Genomic DNA, 25,440 nt, shown 5'->3' with positions numbered 1-25,440 from the left:
AGTCTCGAGCCCGACAAGATCGAAAGCAACCAAAGCTTTGTCTGAAATTCGTGACCAGTGTTTCACAGTCCCTTCTCAGTAAGAGTAGTTAGTGAGTCTAAATTACATCTGCAATAAATAGAAAAATAACAAAAATAATTACTAAGGGGCTAAAAATGACATTCCCAAATTTGTGGATTGATCAGTACTCATTAGTGTAAATCAATAATCCAGTACCACCCCCCCCCCCCCCACACACACACACACACGTACACACACACACACATACATTTTTACTATTACTACAGGTGTTAGTACAATAAGTCCCTTGTGGCTGTGAAACCATGTCAGTTTTGAGCTCACGAGAGAGAGAGACTGTCTACGAGGTAGACGACAGCTTGGACAGAGGGGTGAGGTGGCTGATCTGACTGTGTAAGAGATTCTCTATTCTCCTAAATCCCCCACCCCATGCTGGGATTTGTGTTCCCCCTTGGGACCATATGGCAAAGTCTGAGCACAGACCTCAGCTCACCTCAGCTCTGTAGCATTTTGTTAATGAGCCTAATGACAGAAGAAAAACACAGTGTGACTCATTCTAGTCTATTCTTATTTTTATAAGGTCATTCAAGTAGGTGTTTATTTCATTTTCAACTTTTATGAAAATTAGTTAAGTGACAACAGCAGTGATATAACTGTAACCAGGAGATGGAGCTATAACATCATGTATCAGCCAACATGCACATTGTTCTAGACTGCATATTATAATCTGGTGAATTAAGAGCAGTTTATGATAATGCTTTGGTTTAAGAACATTTATCCTTCGAATTTTTGCTACACTGACCTCCAAAACTCATTAATGTCTGGTGCTCCTTCTCTTGTTTTGTTTTGTGAGTCCAGTCAATTGTCGGTGAGCACTTAGTGTGTGTGTGTGTGTGTGTTCCTCCTCCCTGCTGCCTAGGAATATGAAAATGGTGGATATTGTAGCTCAGAAAATGCCCTCAGAGAATGACGTGCATGTGGCAAGAAGCTTTCTCACGAAGATTTTGAGAAGTTCCATGAGGTACAGTTCTGTGGCTTCATCGTAATCATTAGTACCTGTTCCCCCTTTCAACTCTCCTCCGATCCTGTCTGCTCCGTATCCACAATCACATCAATCATTGGTCTAGTAATAATATCATCTTCATTCCTCTCCCTGCACCTCTCCCTCTCCTATGGTTTATAACCTGCCCTCATTGGCATGCCTCTTTGTTTGTGTCATTAGATGAATAATGTTCGTCCCATTGGTAAAGCATGTTAAACACCATCTTACGTCTTACATCTGATGTTGGTTTGTGTCATTTATTTTTGTATGCTCATATATTCTGTTTACCTTCTCTTGACATGCAATTCAGAAAGAACCGCTTTAAAGGGTATGTGTCACATGCATAACTCCTGTACAAAGTTTGTGTTCAAGCCGAGACGTAGATTTAAACCATCCACAACAAGATTCATTGGTGAATGTTAACACTACAAAATGTTTCTATATAGGTTCGATGCAGTAAAGTAGACAAAAATAATCCCTTCTGGAGCAGCAGCAGAGTTGCAGCAACAGCTCTATCTGTAGCTTTTGGTCACCCGGATTCATCTATGGAAGCAAACTAGTGTTTTCCATAAGGGGTTGGTCTCTAATCCAGTTGGTCTTTTTTTCTTTTTTTCTTTGCCCTCTCTACAGGCGGAATGAACCCATAAGCAGGCCTCACTCCTGGCACTCCACCAAGTTTAACGAAAACCAATCAGAGACTGCCAAAACACAGTCCCCGCCCACGCCAGTCTGGCAAACCAGATATGATGCAAGGTAACCGGGATCTTAAAGTTTGCCTTTGAGTCTGTGTTCGATCAAACTTTATAATTTGTTTGTAAAGAGGTTTTTTTTCCTAAATTGTCTTCCTTATTGCCAAAATAACCATTAAAAGATGTTGTGTCCAGTGGGCTGTAAAGGATGATGTGGAAATGCCAGGGAAATTGTCTATTGCATTGGTTAAAATGATTGGATGAAGGTTAAATTAATGGATAGTTAGGATTCTATACCCTATGTAAACGTATAATTATGTATGTACAGTATAAAGAAAACTAAAAGATGCGTTTTAATTTAACTCATGCTTTGATTTTAAGTATTTTCTGTAATCTCCAGTTGATTAGATGTGTTAATAATTAATTACATACAATTGTATCTGCCATGAAACTATAACGTAGGCTATAATTTATAACCTGATAACCAACAGCTACCATGCAGTTTGTTTTGTATTTTCACATTTTCATTTTCTTCAACTTCTAGCTCATCCTCCACTGATCTTTCCTCTGCCTGGGAGCAGACAAACCTGCGCCGAGTGTCCGACCAGTTCAGCTCTCTTGGGAGCATGGACAGTCTAGAGCATGTGTCCCACCCGTACCCTGCCGGTCAGCTGTCCCCTGCCAAGTCCAATAACAGTATGGAGCACCTGGGAGGAGGGAAAAGAGACTCAGCCTACAGCTCCTTCTCCACCAGCTCTGGCACACCAGACTACACCCTCTCAAAGAGCAACGCTGCCTCAACAGAGAACATGCACTATAAAGTGAGCCAGTGGGATGCAGGAGGAAAGCACAACAATCACAGCAATAGTAGAAACAGCCACAGCCTGACTGAAGTTGGCAAACCTGATGATAGGCTTACGTACTTTCAGATGCCAGGTGTTAACGCAGGTTTTGAGGGTCCACAGATTGAGGACCCGGCTGGCTCCCGCAATTCTACTTCAAGCAGGATCAGCTATGGACCAGTCTGGCACGTCCCAGAGAAAAAGAAGGGTGCGTCTCCATCCCCTCCCCCACCGCCTCCACCTGCACGCAGCGACAGTTTTGCTGCGACTAAGGTACATGAGAGGGGGCTTGTCGTAGCCCACCCTGAAGGACCTAATTCACACGGCTCCTGTAAGACATCTTCTGAAAATCGCCGCAGTCACATCCTTACTCTGAAAAATGACAACGATGGTTTTTACCCTTCATCTGACAAATCAAACCAAAACCAGTTCAGCTCAAACAAGCAGTACTCCCTGTCCAGCAGTGATGTTCGGCAAGGCCAGCCTCACCATCAGAGACACCATAGTGACAAAAGCACTTTTTACTCTCAGCCCTGGGCTACGTCCGCACCAAAGCCACAGAACGTAGGTGGCTACCATTGTAGCATGCAAGAACTGCCTACTAACACGTCTGCACAACAGTTTGGTCAGAACCAGAGAAGGAACTTAGGCGCCTCACTGTCTACTTCAACCAATGAGCAGATCACTGACAGCAGTGCACTTAGTCGATACTACTGTGTCACAACATGCCAGCCCACGCAGCCTAACGCCCAGCTGATGTTAGGAAAACCAGACGACAGGAGGAGTGTTACCGGAGCAGACCTGGCACATAGTGCAACTGAGCGTAAATCTCTTAGCCCACAGACAGTCAGCAAAGTGAAGTATCACCTGCCCCAACAACACTCTTCACACAATAAAGATAATAACGGATATAGCAAGCACCAAGTTACCACTGTGCTAGAAACTTCTGTAGCCAATCCCAGCTCTGATGAGAGGGGAAGTCAGAGAGGACACAACACACTAAGTGCAGAACCTCAGTTCATAAGTTACCCTCCTACCAGACAATCTGATCAGAGAAGGTCTCTCCCATTACAACACAGAGAAATACCTCAGGACATCAGATATCATGGTCAAGCGAACAATAAAATCAGCCCCCATGCCACCCCCATGCTGCACTCTCTGTCCATGGATGCAGCAAACCAAAACGAGAAAACAAGAGACACGTTCACAGAGGAGTCTCCTGAAGGCAAGCAGGTGAAGCGCAACGAACGTTTTGCCACGACATTAAGGAATGAAATCCAAATGAGGAGAGCCAAGCTGCAGAAAAGTAAGAGTGCAGCCATTCTTCCCAGTGCTGAGGGGGAGACTGAAGAAGAGCAGGACATCTGGAAGTCCACTGAAAGCACCACTCCAACTTCTGCAGACGGTTCCTTCACCAACACCTACAAGGATCATCTGAAGGAAGCACAGGCGAGGGTGCTCAAGGCTACATCATTCAGGAGGAAAGACCTGGAGCCTGTCTTAGCCGAGAACCCTGCAGCAGAGGCTTTACCAAACTACCCATCCTCAGCACTGTCCCGTAAAGATGTCCCCCCTTTGCCAACTGTTACGGAATCAGTAATATCTCAACCGGGGCCTGCTGCTGGTCAGGTAACTCGTATTGGAGGCCGGAAGCGTTTTACTGCAGAAAAGAAGGTACGGTCTTTCTCTGAGCCCGACAAAATCCATGAAGTTGGGGTGAAGGAAGACCTTCCTTGCAATGAGAATACAAGCTCCTCACTAGACCGACAGAAGCTCTTCAAAGAAAGTGGGAGACCAGGGCTCCCCAATCACATGCCCCTTCAAAGCCAGACGCTCAACCAAGGCCAAGATATCTCCTCCATCATTTCAGCAGGAGACACAGTGAAAGGGATCAGCAGAGAGTATGTTGAGGAGGCCCAGAGAGCTCCTTACCCTGCTCACAAACCGTCTGTCCTCGACCAGCAACGACTGGGCACCTTTGCAGAGTACGAGGCGAGGTGGAATACACAGAAGAAACCAGCGGAAACCAGAGCCTCTGGAAGGTACCACTCAGCTGATAACATCCTGGATCCAGGGCCAGAGGAGAGAACTAAAACCACCTGTTTGCACGAGAGATCCAGATCCTCTCCTTCAGCTGACATGTATGGACAGGTGAGGCACAAAGTCAGGTTCATTTTCTAATCTCCAAATTACTTCAGCAAACATTTCATTGGAATAATATTATTTTTTTAATGTTTTAAATGAGGCGTCTCTTGGCTTCACCCTTGTTTTGATCACTTAAAAGTTGCAACTGTACCAAGCCCCAGAGATTTACTTCTCGTTAAAACAAATATACTCACTTTAGTGAAAGGCACAAGGAGAAAGCCAAGTCAAATATCAATCCTTGTTTGTACATAATGACACACCCTCAGCTTGAGTCTTTTCACCAGTGGAAAACAAGAGGGATGAGATAATGACTCAGCTCTTGTCATAGCTGGAAGCCTCACTGAGTGGTGGAGAGTTTCTTATTTTTTTTACATAAGTGATTGTGTATTTTGTTCTATTCAAATTTTTACTTTATTTACAGAAGATTCCAGTACCTGGAAGAAAGTCTGAGTGTTCCCAGACGGAGAGTAAACCTGCTGAACTGCTCTGCACTGCGACAGCGTGAGTAAATCTTTTTAGATCAAACTTATTGGTGCCATAACTTCAATGGAAGTGGGATTTTCCATTTATTTCTCAAATATAGAATGCATTATACTCTAGTTGACAAGTTTGACGCATGGGATTGCTATACAATATGTAAAGTGTACTATTGGACCATATTATTTAGTTGCATCTTGCACCACAGTCTCTGAGGGTTGTAGAACAAAAGCAAAACCTCATATCCAGATAACATATGTGTATCGTGTGCCAGTTTTTTCAGACAAATAAATGGGGTCAATGTCTTTGCAAACGTATATTGTAAAACCAGCTGTTAGCTCTTTACTTCTTCATTATTCTTTGCCATATTATCTGTCGCAGGCCAAAGCCTTGAGTCTGGGGTTTGTATTTAGCACTCAACCTTACTTTACAGCTCTAGGGCAAAGCCTCTCTGTACTATTTCACATTATTGTGCTGTTGGTGATAAGAGAGCTAGCAGCGTTTGATCAGTTGAAGGAACGGATCTGCTGCATATTTGGTAAATTCAGTTTCTGTTCTGTCAGACTTTTCATCCTTAAACCATGTCCATGCGACAGAGGTAGCCTGTCTTTTAGGTACAAAATCCTAATTTGGTCCCTCTACTGTTTGTGTCAAATTCACTCTCCTCCAGAAAAAAACGTTCTAAATGGCAACAAAAACATGCCTCGCGAGTGTGATTGGAGCAAAACAATAACGATAGATTAGATTACGCAGTGACAGATGTTTTTCTATCATCACATGACATATATCACAACATATTTAGTGTGATATTTAATTCTTTCTCTCATGAGCTTTATCAGTGACAGAGGGCAGGGAGATTGTAGAGGTACAGTGAAGTCTGTAAAGGGGACAGGTTCAGGGGGGGTTCTGTTCGAAGGCTAAAAGTATCTCTCTATAAGATCTGGAACTTGGCATAATTGGATTTGTAACCATGCTAGTGGCTCAGCTCTCTGGGTGGCAATGTCGTCTAGTTATTTGGTCCAGACTTAAACATCTCATCTCATCTAGCTCCGTCACCATGTTGGCATATAGATATTAGCATTAGTTAGTACTGTTTCACAGAGCTGCTAGCATGGCACTAGACTCTTGAGTAGCGCTTGAGCTTAAAGGTCCAGTTTGTACGATTTAGCTGAAAAGGATCTATTGGCAGAAATTGAATATAAAATAATCCTATTGATGTTTCACAAACATTTGTGTATAATCACCTAAATTGTTTGAAGTGTTGTATTCTTTACCGTAGAATGAACCCTTTATATTGACAGCTTCTCTATGAAGGCCGCCATGGTTTTTAACAGTTGTCGAGACTGGACAAATTAAACATCTTTTTGAGTTTTTATGCAGACTGAAGGCTACCATAAGATTCATGCTTGAAAGAGGAGGGTGAGTTGAGGGGTATTCAGCTGCAACATACAACTTCACCACTAGTTGTCACTAAATCTTACAAGCTGAACCTTTTTAAGGGAAACATTTATTACGGAGCAGTCTGTTTGAAACTCTCAAACGATCAGATGTGAGCTGCAGAGAATTCAGTTTCAGCGTGGTTGTATCTAGTGTAAGGAAAGTATGGAAATATTAACTCCAGACTGACTAGAGCTGTAGGTTTCATTGGAGTCTTCAATAACCAACATCAATACGATGAACATGTCTTGTATTGTGTGTGTATAGTCGTTTCAGAAAAGTCGCTACAGAGTTTACCCAGAGTTTACCTCTCACACATGTACAACAACAGGTTCTCTGCACAGCCGTGTGCACAAGAGCAACATATCCTCCACATTATTCAGTTGAGAGGTGGAGCAGCCCGGTGCAGCACACAGAGGCAAGCAGTGATGTTTTAAATCGGCTGAAACTGTGTCTTCTACCTGTGTGTCAATGCCTTTTCACCGGGAGATATTTGTTTTCGTTCGCGGTCATCCCCTTCTGTGTCCACACATCGACTTCTCCTGAATTTCTACAGACATTGTACTAGTAGGTCAGGCGGATAAAGTCTGTAGGAACTGTGGAGCGTCTCATTCTTACATTTGCATTCACACATGCACCTCCTTCAGAAAAATACGGAGACACTGCAGAGTTCAGTTCATGTCTGAAAACAGCCTGCAGTAAATGAAGTGGATTGGTCTCAGTGGGTTAAACCTGTTTTTTAATGTTTGTATTAATGGGCAGGGTACAAGACACCGATGATTTCATTTGATCCTTAGATGTTCCCATATAAATAGTTGACTTTTAATCTTCACATTATTGAACACATCTGACATGTTCCTCCCTTTTATATAGAAATGTAGTGCACTAGTTATTGAAAATATATATATATGTATATATATTGTTTGAGTCTTTAGAGTTTCAAACTGGAGTTGAAAGAAGCGGATCCTTATCTGACAGTGAGAGTATTTCTGTATGATTAATAAGGTTAATATCTTTTTCACAAATTAGAAAGATTCTGCTACATATTTATTAGGTATATCAACTGCATCTAAACTAGTACCCCCACTTTATTCTTCAACAAATGGTCACCCAGCATTACACCATGTGACGTAGAGCAGCAGAAACTGACAGCCAGAAAAATAAATCCAATGAGAGACAGAGTGAGAGAGAGGTTGTGTAAGGACAGATGAAAATGACTCAGCGTGTCCTGAAGAAATTAGATATATTTGTATATTTTGTTTAGCATAGCTTCCTCTCATCACCTTACACACAAGATTTTAAACATGGACCATAAAAAACAAACTAAAAACTTTGAAGAATTCCTTTTCCAGTTGTCCAGTTGATTTGCCCGTCCAATAGCAGGCACTTTCAAATTTTTTGTTTCCTTCTGTATCAGGTAAATGAGTGCAGTGAAATTACATCTTTTTTTTGAAGAATATAACCTTAAGAGATAACCGTAATCCACTCCAAGCAAAACAACATAATTTTAATTTTATCCAGACTTAACCTCAACTGTTCAACAGCTACTTTTGGGTTCAACATAACAGTCCGAGTGTCTCTTAAACTATGTAAAGTGACTCAGCTGGAAATGACTTCATGCTTTGTAACCAGTTATTCAGGAGCCTTTGTGCATTATCTAAACTCCCACTGGTGAGACTCTTTGAAAGGTGTAGAGTGTCCCGCGTTGAGCAACCTCTTTGTAGGAGCCACACCATATGATGCTCACGTTTGCATGACAACAACAGTGCACAGGACGTTACTGTCATCCAGAAGTGTGAGAGATGAGCTCAGTGAAGTGCACTCCACCCATATAGTGTCATTGATACCGGCATAAAGAGAGACCACAGGTGGGCTCTGTCATAGAGAATGTTACCGGACAGACAGCACACTCACTTTTAATTATGTTCTGAGGCATGTTAGCAGTAAAACTTCAATTTGGGTGAGTCTGTACGATATGTTTTATATATATATATATAAAACATATATATTTAATGTTTATTTAACATTCAAAATTTCCAATTTTTCTCTTGTTTCTTTTTTCCAAAAGAAAATATTGTAGTGAAGTAATGTGATATGTGCTGTGTAACCATTCTCCTAATCCTCACTTCGGTTCTAGATTTCTCACTGAGATCTTCTGATTTGTTATTTATACAGGGGGTGGGGACAGCTGGTTGGGGTAGAGACGATTGTGAAGGTTCGCATCATGGTTTCAGTCGCAGTTCTGATGTACACACTGAAGCTGCTTTTAGATATGCACTGAACTCTCCAGAGGGGCTACTTTCTTTTTGCGGAGTTTCTCCTGCCAGCCCCCTGTGAAACATGTCAGTATGACCAGATGTGAGAAAATAGCCTCCTCTGCAGGAGGATCTTAATATCTCAGGATGATGTGTCCATATGTTGTATGTTTGTAAACAAAAACATGTGATCTTCACAGCAGAGTCTCCTGCTGCAGAGTTCATGTGTGACAGGCAACCTCGAGAGAAAGTCCGGACCCAATTATGCAGACATCTTTTGGAGTTCATGTCTGAAAGCAGCGTGAGAGGACCAGACAGAACATGCTTAACAGAAGGTCCATTATGTAGACCCAGATAACTCAGTTACTTTTCCTGTGACCGTGTTTACCTTTGTCAATCATTGGAGGAACACTGACATCATAGTTGTAACATGACCACTGGATATTGCCGGCATCATGTTTCATGTTTGTGCGAGGTATAATTGTCACGCTCTATCCAGAGCTGAGACAGAAGGGGGGGGGGTCCCCCTTACCAACAGTTGTACACTGGGTAACTTGTCACAGTTTGTAAGAATTCAGATTGGGAGGTTCGTGTTATGGCCTCTGTCCACAAGTCACTGTTCTGTGTCTTGTGACTGCAGATCCAAATACAGCGTTGACTTTCATCGAAGCAGCGTGCTTTATGTGTTAATGATCTCTGAGAACTCCTAATTGAATCTGTATGAACAAGCATTGGCGTGTCCCCTGTGTGCTAGAAACTACAGCATTATGAGTTTGTGTACTTCTACGGTTTAGTTAATGACAGCGTTCCACTGTGTTTTATGGTTAAATTTGGCTCTAAATATTATTATTCAGTCTCATATGCTCCATTAGTTCACTATCAGGCCTCTAATGGTCGCTTTGATCTCTGATCTTTTCTTCCTCTGGAGTCTGGACTAAAACCTCCAAGGAGTTAAAAGTGTAAATGTGAATCAGACAGGAAAAAGTGATCTGCTCCCTCTTCTTTGCACTGGAGCATTATTTATTCCTCTTTGCAGACTTTGTGGGAACTGAAATATTCCTCTTCACGCTGCCAGCTGAACAGTTACCAGGGAGGAGGCTCCCAGAAGAGAGGGAGCCGTGTGTCTTCTCAGGCTGGCATAATCATAGTGGCTGCTGGAGCGAGGAACAAGTCCTCCGTCGCAGTGTATTATTTGATAGAGCTGCAGATGATAGTCCGTGCTGCCTGGCTGTGTAATTAAAAGCTTTCTATTGTGCTCCTCAGCTTCTCTGACAGAGGGCCCAGTGACTGTAAAGTCAGAGAAAAGACGGAGGAGTTTGAACATTACCCAGCGCCACCCCCTCCGCCCATGACAGGAGCCAACCCTGACTGCAGACACAGAGCTGCTCCTGCCACCGAGAACCACAGACCCACGTCTCTCTCACACGGTGTCACTGAGTGTGCTCTCCCCCTGCCCGGGGACCCCAGCCACAACGAGCCGCCGTCTGGAGCGAGAAGGAAAACCCCTGTGCTGGAGAGGCCTCCCCCTCAGAGATCCCCAGAGGTCAACACCCACGAGTCCTCCACCAGCTCCCAAAGTGAAGTCTACACCCGCTGCTCTCCTACCACAGATAGTAACTCTGCCTTTGTTCCCACCCACCCTGCAAAGAGAGATTCTGAGCTGGGCAGAGGACTTGTGGACAAAGGACAAGGGGCAGTACATCATCTGTCAACGTCCAATCCTAAGCCTGCCTCCTCGCCCCCGGCTTCCTCCTACAGATCTTCAGGGCCGACCAGTATGGAGGGGCAGCGCTCACCATCTCCACAGTTTTCTCCTCAGAAACTCAGCGACAGGCCTCCAGTTTCTTTGCATCATGAAGACTCAAACAGGTAAACTTATTCTTTTATTTCATCTGAAAGGACAGCTGTTCAAACTTGCCATAATATTGCTGCAAACTCAAACTTCCACCGTGTTGAGTCAGAACACAGTAACCTATCTTGTCTTTATGCTGCTTGTACAAAGGAGCTTATTGAGAGTCTCTGCCTGTGTAGAATCAGCATGTGAGAGGCATCAAGCCACAGTAAATTAGAGGGATTCTCCGCATGTCTATAAAAGCCACTGCTGGTTTTAGTGTAATTCAGCTAAATGCTGAAAATGTAAAACCACAAAACTATTTTTTTCATCTCCTTGATTCAGAATTAATTGATATCATCTGCAGGGAACTCCAGATTGTACAGCAGGACTATTACAGCGAGCAGAAACCAAAGTAGTGGGAGGAGTCACATGTCTTTGATATTCCAGCACACTGGGCATGGAAAAAAAATTAATTTGCCATCATGCAGTGAAACTTTTAATCATCGTATGACTGGAACAACTGCAACTAGAGATTTTCTCCTCCTCCTCCTCCTCCTACTCCTCCTCCTCCAGAAAGAGTTTAATTTTTATAAAATCCCTCTGTCTGTCTCTGATATTTCAGGATGGAGAATGTGATAGAAAGCCAAAATCCTGCTGTGAAGAAAGTTCCCATCAGGATCGTGCACTCAGAGGGCGTCACAGAGCTGGAGAAAAGTCCATATTTGCAGCACAGCGACCCGCCTACTGTAGAAGCTGAGGTTCCTGGTGTTAACAGACTCAACAGTCTGACAGCTGCAGGGCAGGACTCTGTGTTCTGCGCCTTCACTCGGCAGACAGAGCCCGACAGGCTACCAGCTGCTGAGACAGACACAAAGTCCCACAAAGACGCATACATGACCACGATCCGAGATCCCATCAGCTCCAGCTGTCAGCAGCCAGAACCGCTCGCAGACGAGCCCCCCAGCGACGGGACAGCTGTGATCACTGGAGTGACAGAGGAGCAGAAGAGAGAGGAGCTGGCCAGGGACATCATGGGGAAAGACAAGTCACTAGCTGATATACTGGATCAGAGCAAGATGAAGACCACCATGGACTTGATGGAGGGTATCTTCCCTCAGGGGGGACAGATGCTGGAGGAAGCTCACCAGCGCAGGAAGGTGCCGGTCAAACAGTCAGTCACCCGACCTGCCGAGGAAAGGTCAGTCTGTGTGATCTGATTGAGTCTTTAACCTGTTTCTTTACATCAATCCACATGACACTGTTGAATATTAGCTAAAAGTCATGGAGAAAAAGTTGAAATAACTTGCTGATAGTAATGGATTCATGGTTAAAAATGCAGCTGCTTCTCCAAACAGGCAATATCTGTGTGGTAAATTAAAGATTTCGTTAGTTGCAGTTAAAATTGTACATTTTTATTTCAGAGAAAAGGAGGACAATATGGCAGCAACTGTCGCCATGATGACCAGCTCTACATATTTCAGCACATCTGCTCCCAAAGCTGAGCTCCTTATCAAGATGAAGGACATGCAAGAGCAGCAAGAGGAAGAGGAGTCATCAGAGGACGAACTGGATATTGATCTGGCCAACAAGAAGGTACCACACGTGCACATACACAATTCAAACTTAACTTCTCAATAGTGTATGAGATCTCCTCGAGCTTTGTATGTTCTGTTTTTCATGTAGCAAGAGCTGATCGACAGCCTCAGCAAGAAGCTCCAGGTGTTGCGGGAGGCCAGGCAGAGTCTTCAGGAGGACATCCTGGACAACAACGCTTTGGGAGACGAGGTGGAGGCCCAAGTGCAACAGGTCTGCAAACCAAACGAGCTGGACAAGTTCAGGATGTTTGTCGGGGACCTGGACAAGGTGGTGAGTCTGCTGCTGTCCCTGTCGGGCCGTCTGGCCAGAGTGGAGAACGCCCTCAACAGTCTGGAGGAGGACACTACAGCCGAGGAGAAGGTTGGTGAATATAAACCTTAGAATTCGAACAGATGGTTTTTAGGTCTTTGGAGGAAATATGACACATCCTCACAAGTCCTAATGCTCATTTCCTTTTCAGCGTACGTTGGTTGAGAAGAGGAAGCTGCTGATCCGTCAGCACGAGGATGCGAAGGAGCTGAAGGAGAACCTGGACCGGCGGGAATCTGTTGTTTACGACATCCTGGCCAACTACCTGCAGGCGGACAGCATGACGGACTATGAGCACTTTGTCAAGATGAAGTCTGCGCTCATCATTGAGCAGCGCAAGCTTGAGGACAAAATCAAACTGGGCGATGAGCAACTCAAGTGTCTGACGGACAGTCTGCCAATAGAACAGAGGCTGTCGTTCTGAAGAAGTTGGACACAGTTCTGGAAATAGCCCAGGACTCAGGTTGTGTTTCTCCAAGATGCAGCTGTGTATTTCGTCCAGTAGAGGGAGACAGAGACAACAAGCTGCGGAGACAAACGACCTCTTCGCAACAAGTACTGTTACATTTTCTGACTTTTTTTTAATACACACCCCCTGAAGTGGACCTGCACAGACTGACAGCATCCAGAACTCCTTTGTGAAAGATGCTGCTTTACTCAACCAACCGCTGTATCTATTCTTTTTTGCTGTTTTTATTTTGTTTTTGGCTTTTTTAGTAATTTATTGTAGCCTTTTGAATCTGGGCAGGAGGAGACAGTATTTTATCTTCAACTGATCTGAGCAGCCGTGCTACCTGATTATGTGTGTCACATGCCTAACAAATAGAACTATTTATCAGGCTTTATGTGGAAATAATCTCACACTCTGAAATTCACAAAATCAAATCTGGCCAAATATTTCATAAACGCAACGATGTTTGTTAACATTCATATCTAAACTTGTGGCCTTGTACAATGATTTTTGTGCCCTTGCTTTTCTTCTGCAAAAAAGACCAAAAAAAAACAAGATGGAGAAAGAAGGCTGATAGTGCAGCAGCCCTGTGAATGAACTGGTCATTTTAAAGAGCACTTGTTCAACTTCACTGAGCAGAAGAAGCACTTCACATCCAGATTTGAACTCAAGTCAAATCCACAGTGAAAGCTCCCGGGGAGTCGTCCAGGTCACTGCATGTCACCGAACGCTCTTTAATCCACTTCTGTCACAGGTGTTCGGTTTTATTCACCACCAGAAAACTTTACATTATGATATCGTCACATGTAAGTTGACCAAGTGTTTTTGTATTTCGTCTTATTACTTCACTGTTTTTTTGTTATTCACGGTGCAGATGTTTCATACGTAGTTACCACAGATGTTACTTGACCTATTAATAATTTCAACACTAAAAATGTTTCCGGTTGATCATTTTGCCACAAAACATGGGGGTAAATCATTCCTAAACCTTTTTCAGACCTTAAGAATGAAATCAGTGTGTTCAGATGTGAAACTCCTGCTGGAGGACGTTTGTTCTGCACATTTGAGTGTGTCACAGTTTGCTTCATGCACTGCTACAGCCCGACTCTTAACACTTTATCAGCTGTTCCCCTTTATGTCAAATAAAGAGTTTGCTGAGATCACTCAATCTGGTTTGATTGATTTTCTTCCTAGCTTATATCCACTGTCATTCATTAACTCCACCACGCCCTCCTCTCCGCTGATAATGAGGAGGTCAAATACAGTGACCAGATACGGAGGATCTTTAACGCTCAGGTGGTTCAGGGTGTCGAAGATGCCGACCATCACTCAGATTCCAGCTTCACTGAAAAATACAGGATCTGTGGAAAGACGCTGTGTTTGCTGAAAACCACTAAATCTGAACTTGAGACTCATTTTGGTGAGTAAATGGACAGCATGTAAGTGGAGGTTGTTTTATTTCACTGTATCACCTGCAGCGTTTTAAATGGACAATCATTAACTACGGCACTGCTTGAACAGATGGGGCCGGCTCTTACTGTAGAATAACTCTCCACGCTTCCACTGCAGCGCGTTGTCTGATCATTCTTAAAGGGAAGTCTCGAATTTTCACCTCAGAGGTTTTGTTTTGCTCGATACTTCTAATGGTATGTATTAGCTTTTTTCCTCACCCCACTGTATTTCTAGATGTTTACTTGTTCACTTCCTGGATTATGTAACTACATATGAGACTGAATTTATTTTACCTTGTTCCAAAAGAATTCTAGGGCCTGTTTAGAGCTGAGTTAAAGACCACACTTTAATGTGGGTTGTACAAACAGAGCGGTATTATAGTAACATTGTTATACATGTTCATTTTGCTCCAGCAAAGAATTACTATGGTGACAATCAGGATATCACACAGTGACCACACACGCAGCAGAAGTTGTGTTAGTTATTATGACAGTTGTGGTCATAGTACATTGAAGCACTTAATACTGTCTCTTATCTCTGTAGTGTATGAAGTCTGTGTACATACCGATTATTCAGAAGATTGAATAGTATTTGTTTGTCTCCTTTAAACTAAATTTTTTTTTTTAATTACTACGTTGCTACCATGACTTCACCCTGTGTCTAGATAGACTCAGTCTGGAAGAATTGCAACACAGAACTTATTCCTGAGCCCTGTAAGAAGAACACAGTGGTTAATGTTAACTTTCAAGAATTATTTGATAATGATCCATATTTTTTTAGAATTGTGACCAAGATTTGTCAGATATACGCACATTAAATACAACAGAGTTTCCTACAGCTCTACCTCGCACAGTAGATATCAGCTACAGATAACAGTGAAATTGTAATGCCTCAGTTCATTAGATTATAGCTACATTTCATTATATCACTATTCTCCACCTGCTTTAGTAAACACATCTTAAAGGAAAAGTTCAACCATTTCCATAAAAATACTGTCGTTAAAACTTTCCTCTCAGTATATTAGTTCTATTTATGTTGATTGTATTGAGCTGATGATGTTTTCTAAAGCCTCAGTAGATACAATTACAAAAATTAGGAATAATAAAATGATTAGCGTGTCTATGTATCTGCAGGTATCTCTTTCTCCTGCAGCAGCAGGATCGAGATCTGATACTACTCTATTATTATTATTATCCTTTCTCTCTCTCTTCTCTCTCCTCTTGTCACCCAGCTCTCCTCTCTCGACCATTTTTCTCCGCTCACCTCAACCAGTCGAGGCTGATGGCCGCCCACGTTGTGACTCTTCAGGTTAATGTTCAACTGTTTTCTCTATTATATTGTATGGTTTCCACCTCACTATGTGAAGTGCCTTGAAATACTATTTGTTTTGATATGAAATGAGAATTGAATTGAATTCTAAGAGATTACCTGAGGATGTATGTATTTTGATTATTTGAGTGAACTAAACCTTTAGTGTTTTTTTCGGAAGTGTATCTGCTGTGATGCCAGCACCCACTGACATGTTGGAGGATGAAAGCTTTAGTAGCCAGCATGTAAAAGTATAATTTTACATTTGAAAGTAAAACTAGTATATTAATGTTGTTCTCATCAGGTGTGATGAAACCAGCGGTGCTGCATGACGTTGATGATGTGTAAGCCTGCGATCAGTCTCTCGGACCATTAGCAGTCCCACTGGACACCATCATGTACCTGGCTCACACGGCTCACTGGCAGTTCCTGGGCCTGTCCTTAGGCTTTCTGGCGTGGATCCTCACCATGGCCACAGCCGGCCTCAACGAGTGGCGGCTGTGGCATGTGGACGACGTGTCCGTCATCACCTCGGGCATGGCCTGGGTTGGTATCTGGAAGGTGTGTTTCTACACACACGTCCTTCCACAGACTGAGTTCTGTCGGCGCATCAGCATGTCAGACTCTTTTCTTCCAGTGGAGATCCCTGTGGCTCAGGTGCTGATGGTGCTGGCGATGATCTGCGGCCTGGCAGGAAGCATCAGCGGCGGAGTGGCCATGAGGATGGTCTACTTCACAGTGGAGGATCGAAGGAACATCAGGCTGGTCTTCATACTGACAGGGACCCTGTATCTGTTTTCGGGGTCGTGCTCCTTGGTGCCGCTGGTGTGGAACATGAACTCTGTGCTCATCAACAGCACCATAGACTTCCCTCCTGAGTATTACCTCCCTGTGGTTCCTGTCAGGCAGCAGGTCGGCACAGCCATCGGTGTGGGCATCTTTGCCTCCATCCTGATGCTCATCAGCGGGCTGCTGTTCCTCTCCTACAAGTATGCCCGCCACACTCTGAGGTCAGTGGCCCCCAGAAGCACCAGCAACCCGCTCCGTGGTCCCTGGACAACCACGGCACAGAGGTCAAATGGAGTCAACCAGGGCAGTGACAATCCTGCATTCCTCAGTGAAGAGGTCTCGTGTTAAAAAAAAAGCATGTAACTTCCGGAGCTATTTAATTGATTCAAAATCTTTGTTTTCATTTTCATCGTCCAAGGGAAAGAAAGAGACAGACAATGCCATAAAGTCTCATTTAAATCCCAGTGCTGCTTGATCTAATCTTGTTATTGTTGCTTTACTTTTTATTTTACACTCTATGACACAATCAGATAAACAGACGATTTATGTGTCTGTTGTATGTGTACAATCAGCCTTCAAACCCATACACACAAAACATCTTAAGATTGTATCTGTAACACTGCATAACATATCTCAGATAGATTTTGTGGAAACATGTTGTCTAATTTTACTATGTTTCATAATGAAGCAGGAATATTTTCATACTTTTTCTATTTAAATTTGTAATTATTATAATTTATTTTAAATATGCTTTTATTGTTTTTTTAGCAATTATACAAACAGACACAAAAAAACATGAAGAGACACAAATTAAATACAAAGCAGTTTTTCTTTAAGTATAAAGGTATCTATACATAAACAAAATAAAGCGATAATACGCAGCAAGGTGCTTAACACCGGACATAACATAACTCACTAGTCCTCGCCCTGAAAACATTTAAAAACGGGGTCCAATATCTTATCATGCACCCATGCAATCATGCATCAATGTGATTGACATCTCTCTCCACCATAAATCACATGTGGGTACAAACTCCATTTTCCACACTAGCAGGATTCATTTTTTCTAATCAACATTCCAAAGAAAACAGCCTTTTTTTCAATCTTATTGGCAGGCGATAGGGAGCTTGTTCCTCCAAGAATGGCTGTGAGCGGATCAGGTTCCCTAAAGCCTCTGAGAAACAGTGAAAAATGCTTTTCCAGCATGTGTAAAATGTACTGCATGACCATTGATTATTCCCTGAGAAATCAAAGAAAACGTCGAAAAATGCCACCATGTTGAAGAAAGTGAAAAACAATCTTCCAAGTCCAACCCTTTCCCGAAATTTAATGGAAATAGGTTGAGTAGTTTTTCCCTAATCCTGCTGGTAAACAAACAACGCCCCTTGACAGAGGTAATTAACAATCCAGATAATATCAAGAAGGGCTTTCTGGTAGAAGTAGGTATATTGAAAAAGTTTACAAAGGAATAGATAAACATGGAGCTCTGTAGCTGTGAAGAACACAAGCCTTGTAACTGATTGTCTTCTTGGTTGCAGCAGGAACAAACTGTGACATAACCAGGTCATTGAAATGAATCTACACAGTCTTACAGATATGGAGCAACATCAGCATTCAGGTTTCTGTACACCTCATGGTTGAAGATGTTTATCTTAATAAAGCTCTACAGCTTCTAAATGCTTGAGTGAGACCGGGTTATTGGGGAGTTTGAGGTTTTCTTTGCTGAAAGAAGTTACTCGCTACGGGCCAATACGATTCTGAGAGCACTGAGAATGAACCTGACAAATGAAGCTGTGGCCTCGAAAAATAATACAATGAGCTTAAAGAGGCTAAAATGTTGTGGAGCTGAAGAGACCTACAGTCTGTTCTTGGGTTTGTCACAAGTGGCACCTTTCACAAACATGTTGTGATTATAGCAGCTTTGATATAGTAGTGTAATATAAAACATTGTGTGTGACATGATATGAGCTCCTGCTGACATGTTCTTGGTGAAATCTATTTTAAGTCAGCGTAACAAATTAACAGCTAAACTGGACGGATGTTGCCAAAGTCCAGATTCATATCTATCATAATAAACTTTATCTCTTCACCATTATCTGAATGTTCCGGGGAGTGAGAAACCTGCAGGTTCCCGTAATGACTGTTCAGCTGTATTACCGCACGGGCCGGGGGAGGTTACATGACCTGCTGAGGTGTGGGCTTCTGACTGGGACCATGTGACCATGTGAGGAGGCAGGTCAGCTTGACTGGGGGGCCTGCTCATGTGACCTGGGTAGGAGGCTGACGCGAGCAGGCATGTGAGTAAGGAGAGGGGGCCGCCTCACAGTCGTGATTGTTGCCAGGCAAAGCACACGCGCATACGCACACACACACACACATTCGAACACACAAACTGTGGCCCAGTGGCCCGCTGCACCTCTCTGGAGGCGGCTTGTTGCCAAGGAACAAAAGACCCTCTTCAGCCGAGCAAAGCTCTCCGTCAAAAACACAAGTTCCAGAAGTGGATGAATGGTAGACCTGGTCTGGCCACATCAAGAAGGTGGTGAGCCCTGTTATCACAGTACCAGTACATTGTAACAGGACGTCCACTGACTTGAATCTAATTGAATATAACTCAATATTATTCAGAGACATTCCTCCAGATATGAGTTTTGGGTAAAAGTATTTCAATAATTCTCTGTCCATGCGTCCGCCTCTGTCTTCACATCCCAGAGATAAGATAAGAGGTAATATTATGTCAGACAGATAATGCCCAGAGCTGGCCATGCTTTATCTCATCTGTTTTGCCAAGTCATCTACTCTGTCAGCTAGAATGGAGGAAGACTGAGACAGTAGGGAATGTGATCCCTTCTGGGAAAATGTATTTAAAGGTGTCAGAACAAAGTATTCTGTGTTTTACCAATGAATTGTAGATGGACTGTGTTTATATAATCCTTTTCAAGTCTTATCACACACAATGGTTCACAAACACACATTCATACTGCACTTGTATATTTCTATCACACAGCATTCATGCACCGTCGGTGCAGCCGTACAGGGGCGATTTGACATTCAGTATCTTGCCTAAGGACACTTTGAATGCAGGTGGAGCAGGTGATCAAACCACTAACCTTCTGGTTAATGGACAACCCGCTCTACCTCCTGCAGCTTCCCTCGATATAGTTAGTCCAACTGATCACAATTTATTAATCCTTCATTGGATCCAAGAGAGAGGATTGGTGGTACAGCTCCAGGCAGATGAGCAGTAAGTCGCCACGTGTTCCTTTGATCCTCCTCAGAGTTTGAATCATCCCTGGAGATCCAGATCAGATCAAATGTATTACAGTCAGCCTCATCTCCATGTGGCGCTATGGTGGCAAAATAACCACAGTCGTTCAGGTAGGATTTTATTCAGGTGTACATTACAACACCCCATCAGAAACAAACAGTGGATTTCTTTAGGGCACAGGAATGTTGTCATATCTTTAATGAGCGTGTTGAGCTGTGGACGACTGATCTCCCAGAACTGTGATTTCCAACCTCTTGAATGTGATATCTTATCAGAGTTTGAACTCACAATATGTCCTGCCCCTGTGAGCAGTTGACTTGTCGGCCCCTGAGGGCAGCCCTGTTTGTTTGCAGTCGGATGCATTTAGACATAATTCCTCCTGCCACTGGGGTCTCACAGTAATCATCAAGTTGTTTTCACTGCCTCCCCTGCTGACTGCTGCCCTCACACTGGGAGACGCGGGGCCCCCGCTGCAGCCCATGTGGCGTCAGAGGCTCCGCGAGGCCCGACAGACGCACTGATAAGTGAAGTCTGTCCTGTCTCTGGCCCCCAACACACCAACATCGTTATCTCTCATTAACGTCCTTCTAAGAGCCACAACCGAGGACCATTAGGTTTACAAATCCTCCCCATATATGATACAGACAGTGCTGCAGTGCAGGGAGCAGTGGCGCCCTCTGACCTTGGCAAATCTGTGTAATTATGTCAAAGCGGGAGCTGCAAGGGCAACCTGTTCTGCATTCTTCACAGTACACACACTGCCCATTAAAGCATTCATTAAACACAGCTTAGCTCAGCGAGTGACCAGGAAATCTGGTGGAATTAGTCTCAAGCTGCGTTTCCACCGCCGCAGACACACCTGATGAACCACGACGGCTGTTTCAAGTCGCCACCGCCGCCCCCCCCCCCCGCTCGGCTTGTCGTCTGGTTGTTCAGACAGCAACTGGGAAGCGCTTCCACACCGAAAATAGGTTTACGTGACTGAAAGAGCAGCCATGTTTTCACCTCTGACATAACAAACCTAAGTAACTTTTTCCATCTCAGCGATTTTAGAGTTCATTATTTTCAGGACTAACAAACAGAGAATAGAAAACTTCAGCAAAAATATTACATTTTTAATGGAAACAAGAAACGACGTCTTTACATGAATCATCACATGAACAATGTGTGCTGCCTATATGTTTTAGTTTGAAGAATAACTTACAATCACAGCATTTTAAAAGCTAAACTTTCTTGTGAATCAGGCTACGATTGTCTTTGCTGGTGTTGATAGGAGAACGTTTCCGATGCAGTCACAGAGTAACGGATATAGAGCATCTTATAAAACACATCTTTAAAAAAACATTCATTTTTACTGGTCACAGCAGGTTGTCTTAGAATCTAATGTTTGATTGTGTGCAGGTGAGTCATTGGAAGTAGCTGAAATGAGGCAGAGTTTTACAAAACCTTTGAAGCACCTCCTAGGCGGTGATGTAAAACCAGATGTGAGCATTATTGTTTTGAAACTGTTTAAATGAAGTGCAGTTCTATGGGGGATTGTGTTGTGCTGTCAGTCTCTAAGCAGGTCAATCTATCATGGACGATCCATCAAACGTACTCTGTGCGCTTCCTGAAGTTAATGTCCGTACTCATCACCTGGTACCGTCGCTGCTGCGCCGGCTGAGGCTCCACCTGTGAGCACCAGCATGAGGTGACCAGGAGCAGCCCGGCCACTACCAGGAGAAATCCTCCCACCCAGCCACAGAACAGGGCATCTCCAAACTCCCATCTTGGCACCACATCAGGTACTTTATCGTCAAAGAAATGTATGACAGCTAAATGGGCCATGTAGGAGACAGGGATCAGACACAGCACTCCAGAGACCATCCCCAGCAGCCCTCCCACAGTGGTCAGAGTCCTCTTGGTTCGACAGCCTCTACCTTCTTTGCAGATGTTGACCAGGTACAGCCCAGGTATTGCTACCAGGATTCCCAGCATGCCCACAACGAGGGACGCACACATGAGGATGCGGGCCAGCTTGATGTCACTGGAGAGGCCCAGCAGGCTGTCGTAAGCTCGGCACTCCATGCCCCCGACGTCCTGGACCACGCAGGTCTCCCACAGGCCCAGCTCGTAGCTCTCCACGGGCAGCAGGGCGGTGGACATGGTCAGCCACTGTGGCAAGATAGTGGTGGTCAAAGCACACAGCCACGCTCCAACATAGACCAGCATCCCCAGCAGCTCCAAAGCGCAGGCGCAGGTGTCCATCCCTCTCTCTCTATGTCCTCCACGCTTGACAGAGCCTCAAGAGTCCTTCGTCTCTGGAGAGGCCTGTTGATGTCCAGCCGGGACAGACGCTGCTCACGGTACCTGATAATTGGAGTTGACTGCTCGGTCTCTGAACTCGGAGCTGTTTCACAAACAGTTCCCACTCAGAGGAGCACACGTCTTGCGTTGCGGGGAGGAGAGGGGGGCCTGTTCGGGCCCTCCCCTTTGTGGTCCGTCTGCTCCTCTGCTGTGCCAATGGGCAGCAGAGGCAGAGATGACTGGGCAGCCTCAAGATCATTGTCAAATGCTTTTTTCTGTGATAGCAGGCCCCAAGGGATGTCATTACATGTAGACAGGAAATGTATGTTTTATGAAAAAAGTCAGTTATTGTATCCTCTATGTCCTCAGAGACTCAGGAGATTCAGTGCAAAAATAAACTAGAATGGCAGAGTGTTTACCTCTACCAAGGCCCAGCAGTACCCTAATGAAACCACATTTAAATTCACAAGATCCTGAATTTGTTTGGGATCTGCACCAAACTGCACACACTCTTAAATACCAGTCCCCTAAACATGAGTGAATTTGAAAAACATAATTTTTTTTCACTAAGATCCTTGAATTATTCACAGATACATCAAGGATAATGTTGAAAAAGTCACGATGCTAAGGAAAGTTAGCAACATTCCTGGATCCACACTCTGATCCAGATCTGCACCAAAATTTAAATGGTTCTTGACTGACCCATACCACATCCTTTCAACAATTTTCTTGATAATTAATTCAGTCGTTTTCACGTAATCCTGCTAACTAACTAACTAACAAACAACACATATATAAGCTTTATTGACTAGCTATAAAACAAATATACATGTGTAGTACAGCAGGTTTTTATTTATGTACGAATGCCACACAAAGATAAGGTTCTCATAAACTGAGCTGCCTCCAGACATTAAAACGAAACCTCCTGATTTGAATCTGTGTGTTATGTTGAGGACTTTGTCTTACACTAATGTTAGTGCACTCTTCAATGTGGAAATGCTCCAGGTTCTTAATTGATTTATTGTCCATGACATAAAGTGATGCAAGGAAGAATAAAAGCAGCTCCATGAATATTGAGATTTGTTCATATATGTTTATGAGCTAATAATGTGACCATCAGTTTGGTGTAGCTGTGCCACAGTCAGGCCTCCTGCTGCATGTGACTGAAGGAGAATCGACAGTGCAGCTTATTGTGGCTCTCCTATGAACACAGCACAGCCTGTGGGAAATGGACGTAGGAGGCTATAGATCAAAGCTGTGATGAGAGTTACTGGTTCCCAGCCACAAACACATGCACACGCGCACACACACACACACACACACACACACAACTCAAACACACACAAAAAGACACACACACAGCAACACAAACACACAGACACTAAAACACACAGACAGGCACACACACACACACACACAGAAACAAACACACACACACACACACAAAAGACACAAACAAAAATGCACAGATAAAATCCCCAGCCTGCTAAACTCCTCCTCCTCTGGAGCAGAACAAGCTCAGCTGACTGAAGAGACGTCCTCACAAAGACTCTACGTTTGTTCGGCTGCACACATGAACACCCGCAGTCTGGGGCTCTGATGTGAGTCTGCAGCAGCGGTGCATGTGTCTGGTGCACTGGGGGCCGAATAATGCCAAATTCCACCAGTAAGAAAAAAACTGCCTTCAACTTCAGAAGACCATCTCCACAGTGACACAGACATGAGGATCAAAATCACAAATTCCAGCTCAGTGGAGCTTGATTTTCAAGTCACAATGAATTGTAAGTGCACCAGAGGCTTCAAGTGAGGAAATACAGTAAACAAAGTCAGTGTTGTTGCAGTGCCTACAGGTCACAGATAGAGGGAGACAAAGATCCTGCCTCACGCATACATGGTGCATGTGTTACAATTCTCAATGCGTGTATCTCCTCCTCTGTTCTGGCAAGATGTCCAATACTTGAGTATCATGCTTTAACGCTACTGAACAGCTACTGAAACACATGTTTAAAAATCAAAACAAAGGGACTTTAAAACTTTCTCAGCATGTCCAACTTCAACTTCGTTACCAGTAGGGATGGGCAATTAAAATTAAAATGTATCATAACCGACATTTATAACCTCCCACCGATGTTATTGAAGTCTTTTGGAAGCTTGTGACAGGAGAACTCAGGAGGCAGCTGACGTCTTATGCAGAAGAGTTTTTAAGAGAGTTGATTCATCAAGGAGACCAGAAGGATGAACAATATACAAACGCTAACAGAGTAACAAGAGCAATTGTCACCCCCATGTCTGAAGATGTCCCCCACAGCATTCCCATATATCTTCTTCTACTTGCGTCACCCATTCTAACAGCACACCCACGAAAGCCTAGAATTGCTGTCACTCTATATGTTACACGTAGGTGTTCGCATACTACTGGATAGTTAAGCCTAAAGTATGCATTCCTAAATCACATTGTGTCCTTACATCTTGCCACTTGGGAAATACGCAAAAAAGTTGAAGATGGTGCCTCTCTGTCTGGAGCATCTGAGTTAGATATGAAAGTCCCTAAGTGTAGACACTACAATGTACTGTTGGTTGGCCCTTTATCTATAACCTGACCTTTGGGAATACTTAGAGAGAGCAGGGAGTGTGTGTGGATTAAGACAGGCCCTGTTCTCCTGTACTTATATAATGTAATATACAATATACAAATTGGCATATACAGTAATGTGTGAGGATGGTCACAATTTATTTTACTTAATCTTAATTCGGTTAATACTTTCCCCAATGTATGCATTCATGAACTGCCTGGTTTCCGCTACATTAATTGGGCAGAGACAGCCCAGGTACCTTGTACCGTGCTGTATATACCCTGGTCTGTCCTCCCCCCTCACTCTTTACTTTAAACCAGAACCTCTTATTTTCGGTTCTGCCTTCGCGACTCACCAAGGAGGCGGTCTTTATGGGCAGTGTAGACCCCCTCCTCCGAAAGACGCAGCCCCTGCATTCAGGCCAGGAATTGTGCAAGAATGTTAGTCATATCATTGGCCCCTCTGTGGCCCCTTTACAGCCCCCTGATTTAGAAAAATCTTAGGACCGCCACTGCCACACAGTGAACACTTTGAAAACAACCTGGCTGCGGTGCAAACCCGGTTGAGCCTGTGGTGGACACCAGGTAGCGCTGCTGTGCCGCTGATGTCACCCTGCACTCCTGATTAAACCACTGTATCAGCTTTAATGAGCTAACTTCAAGTTTTTGG

General features: G+C 43.8%; 3 protein-coding genes across 6 annotated transcripts in view; 2 read left to right on the top strand and 1 right to left on the bottom strand.

Moving 5' to 3' along the window:
- Window positions 1-14,263, top strand: part of shroom2a (shroom family member 2a) — a 32,162-nt gene extending 17,899 nt beyond the window's left edge. For all 3 annotated transcript variants that reach the window (XM_062395509.1, XM_062395511.1, XM_062395510.1), the window contains 8 exons: window positions 1,691-1,813; window positions 2,294-4,742; window positions 5,158-5,237; window positions 10,169-10,774; window positions 11,362-11,937; window positions 12,161-12,332; window positions 12,423-12,695; window positions 12,796-14,263. In XM_062395509.1, the coding sequence (XP_062251493.1) occupies window positions 1,691-1,813; window positions 2,294-4,742; window positions 5,158-5,237; window positions 10,169-10,774; window positions 11,362-11,937; window positions 12,161-12,332; window positions 12,423-12,695; window positions 12,796-13,068 (4,552 nt within the window). In that variant the 3' untranslated portion in view covers window positions 13,069-14,263. The remainder of the gene's footprint in view (window positions 1-1,690; window positions 1,814-2,293; window positions 4,743-5,157; window positions 5,238-10,168; window positions 10,775-11,361; window positions 11,938-12,160; window positions 12,333-12,422; window positions 12,696-12,795) is intronic.
- Window positions 14,264-14,378: 115 nt separating this feature from the next.
- Window positions 14,379-18,674, top strand: cldn34a (claudin 34a). Of its 2 annotated transcripts, XM_062394809.1 has the most exons (4): window positions 14,408-14,515; window positions 14,617-14,741; window positions 15,779-15,855; window positions 16,160-18,674. In XM_062394809.1, the coding sequence occupies exon 4, from the start codon at window positions 16,252-16,254 to the stop codon at window positions 16,990-16,992; it is 741 nt and encodes a 246-aa protein (XP_062250793.1). In that variant the 5' UTR covers window positions 14,408-14,515; window positions 14,617-14,741; window positions 15,779-15,855; window positions 16,160-16,251; the 3' UTR covers window positions 16,993-18,674. The 2 variants fall into 2 exon arrangements, with proteins under 2 accessions (XP_062250795.1, XP_062250793.1); XM_062394811.1 differs by lacking the exon at window positions 14,617-14,741 and having other exon boundaries at window positions 14,379-14,515.
- A 2,193-nt stretch (window positions 18,675-20,867) lies between these two features.
- Window positions 20,868-22,302, bottom strand: LOC133960986 (putative claudin-24). The gene has a single exon (XM_062395897.1). It carries the CDS (start codon window positions 22,157-22,159, stop codon window positions 21,500-21,502), a length of 660 nt encoding a protein of 219 aa, XP_062251881.1. The 5' UTR covers window positions 22,160-22,302; the 3' UTR covers window positions 20,868-21,499.
- Window positions 22,303-25,440: the final 3,138 nt, after the last annotated feature.

This window comes from Platichthys flesus, chromosome 9 (genome assembly GCF_949316205.1).
Source record: "Platichthys flesus chromosome 9, fPlaFle2.1, whole genome shotgun sequence".
Lineage (NCBI taxonomy): Eukaryota > Metazoa > Chordata > Actinopteri > Pleuronectiformes > Pleuronectidae > Platichthys > Platichthys flesus.
This window is presented reverse-complemented; position numbering and strand designations above follow the sequence as displayed.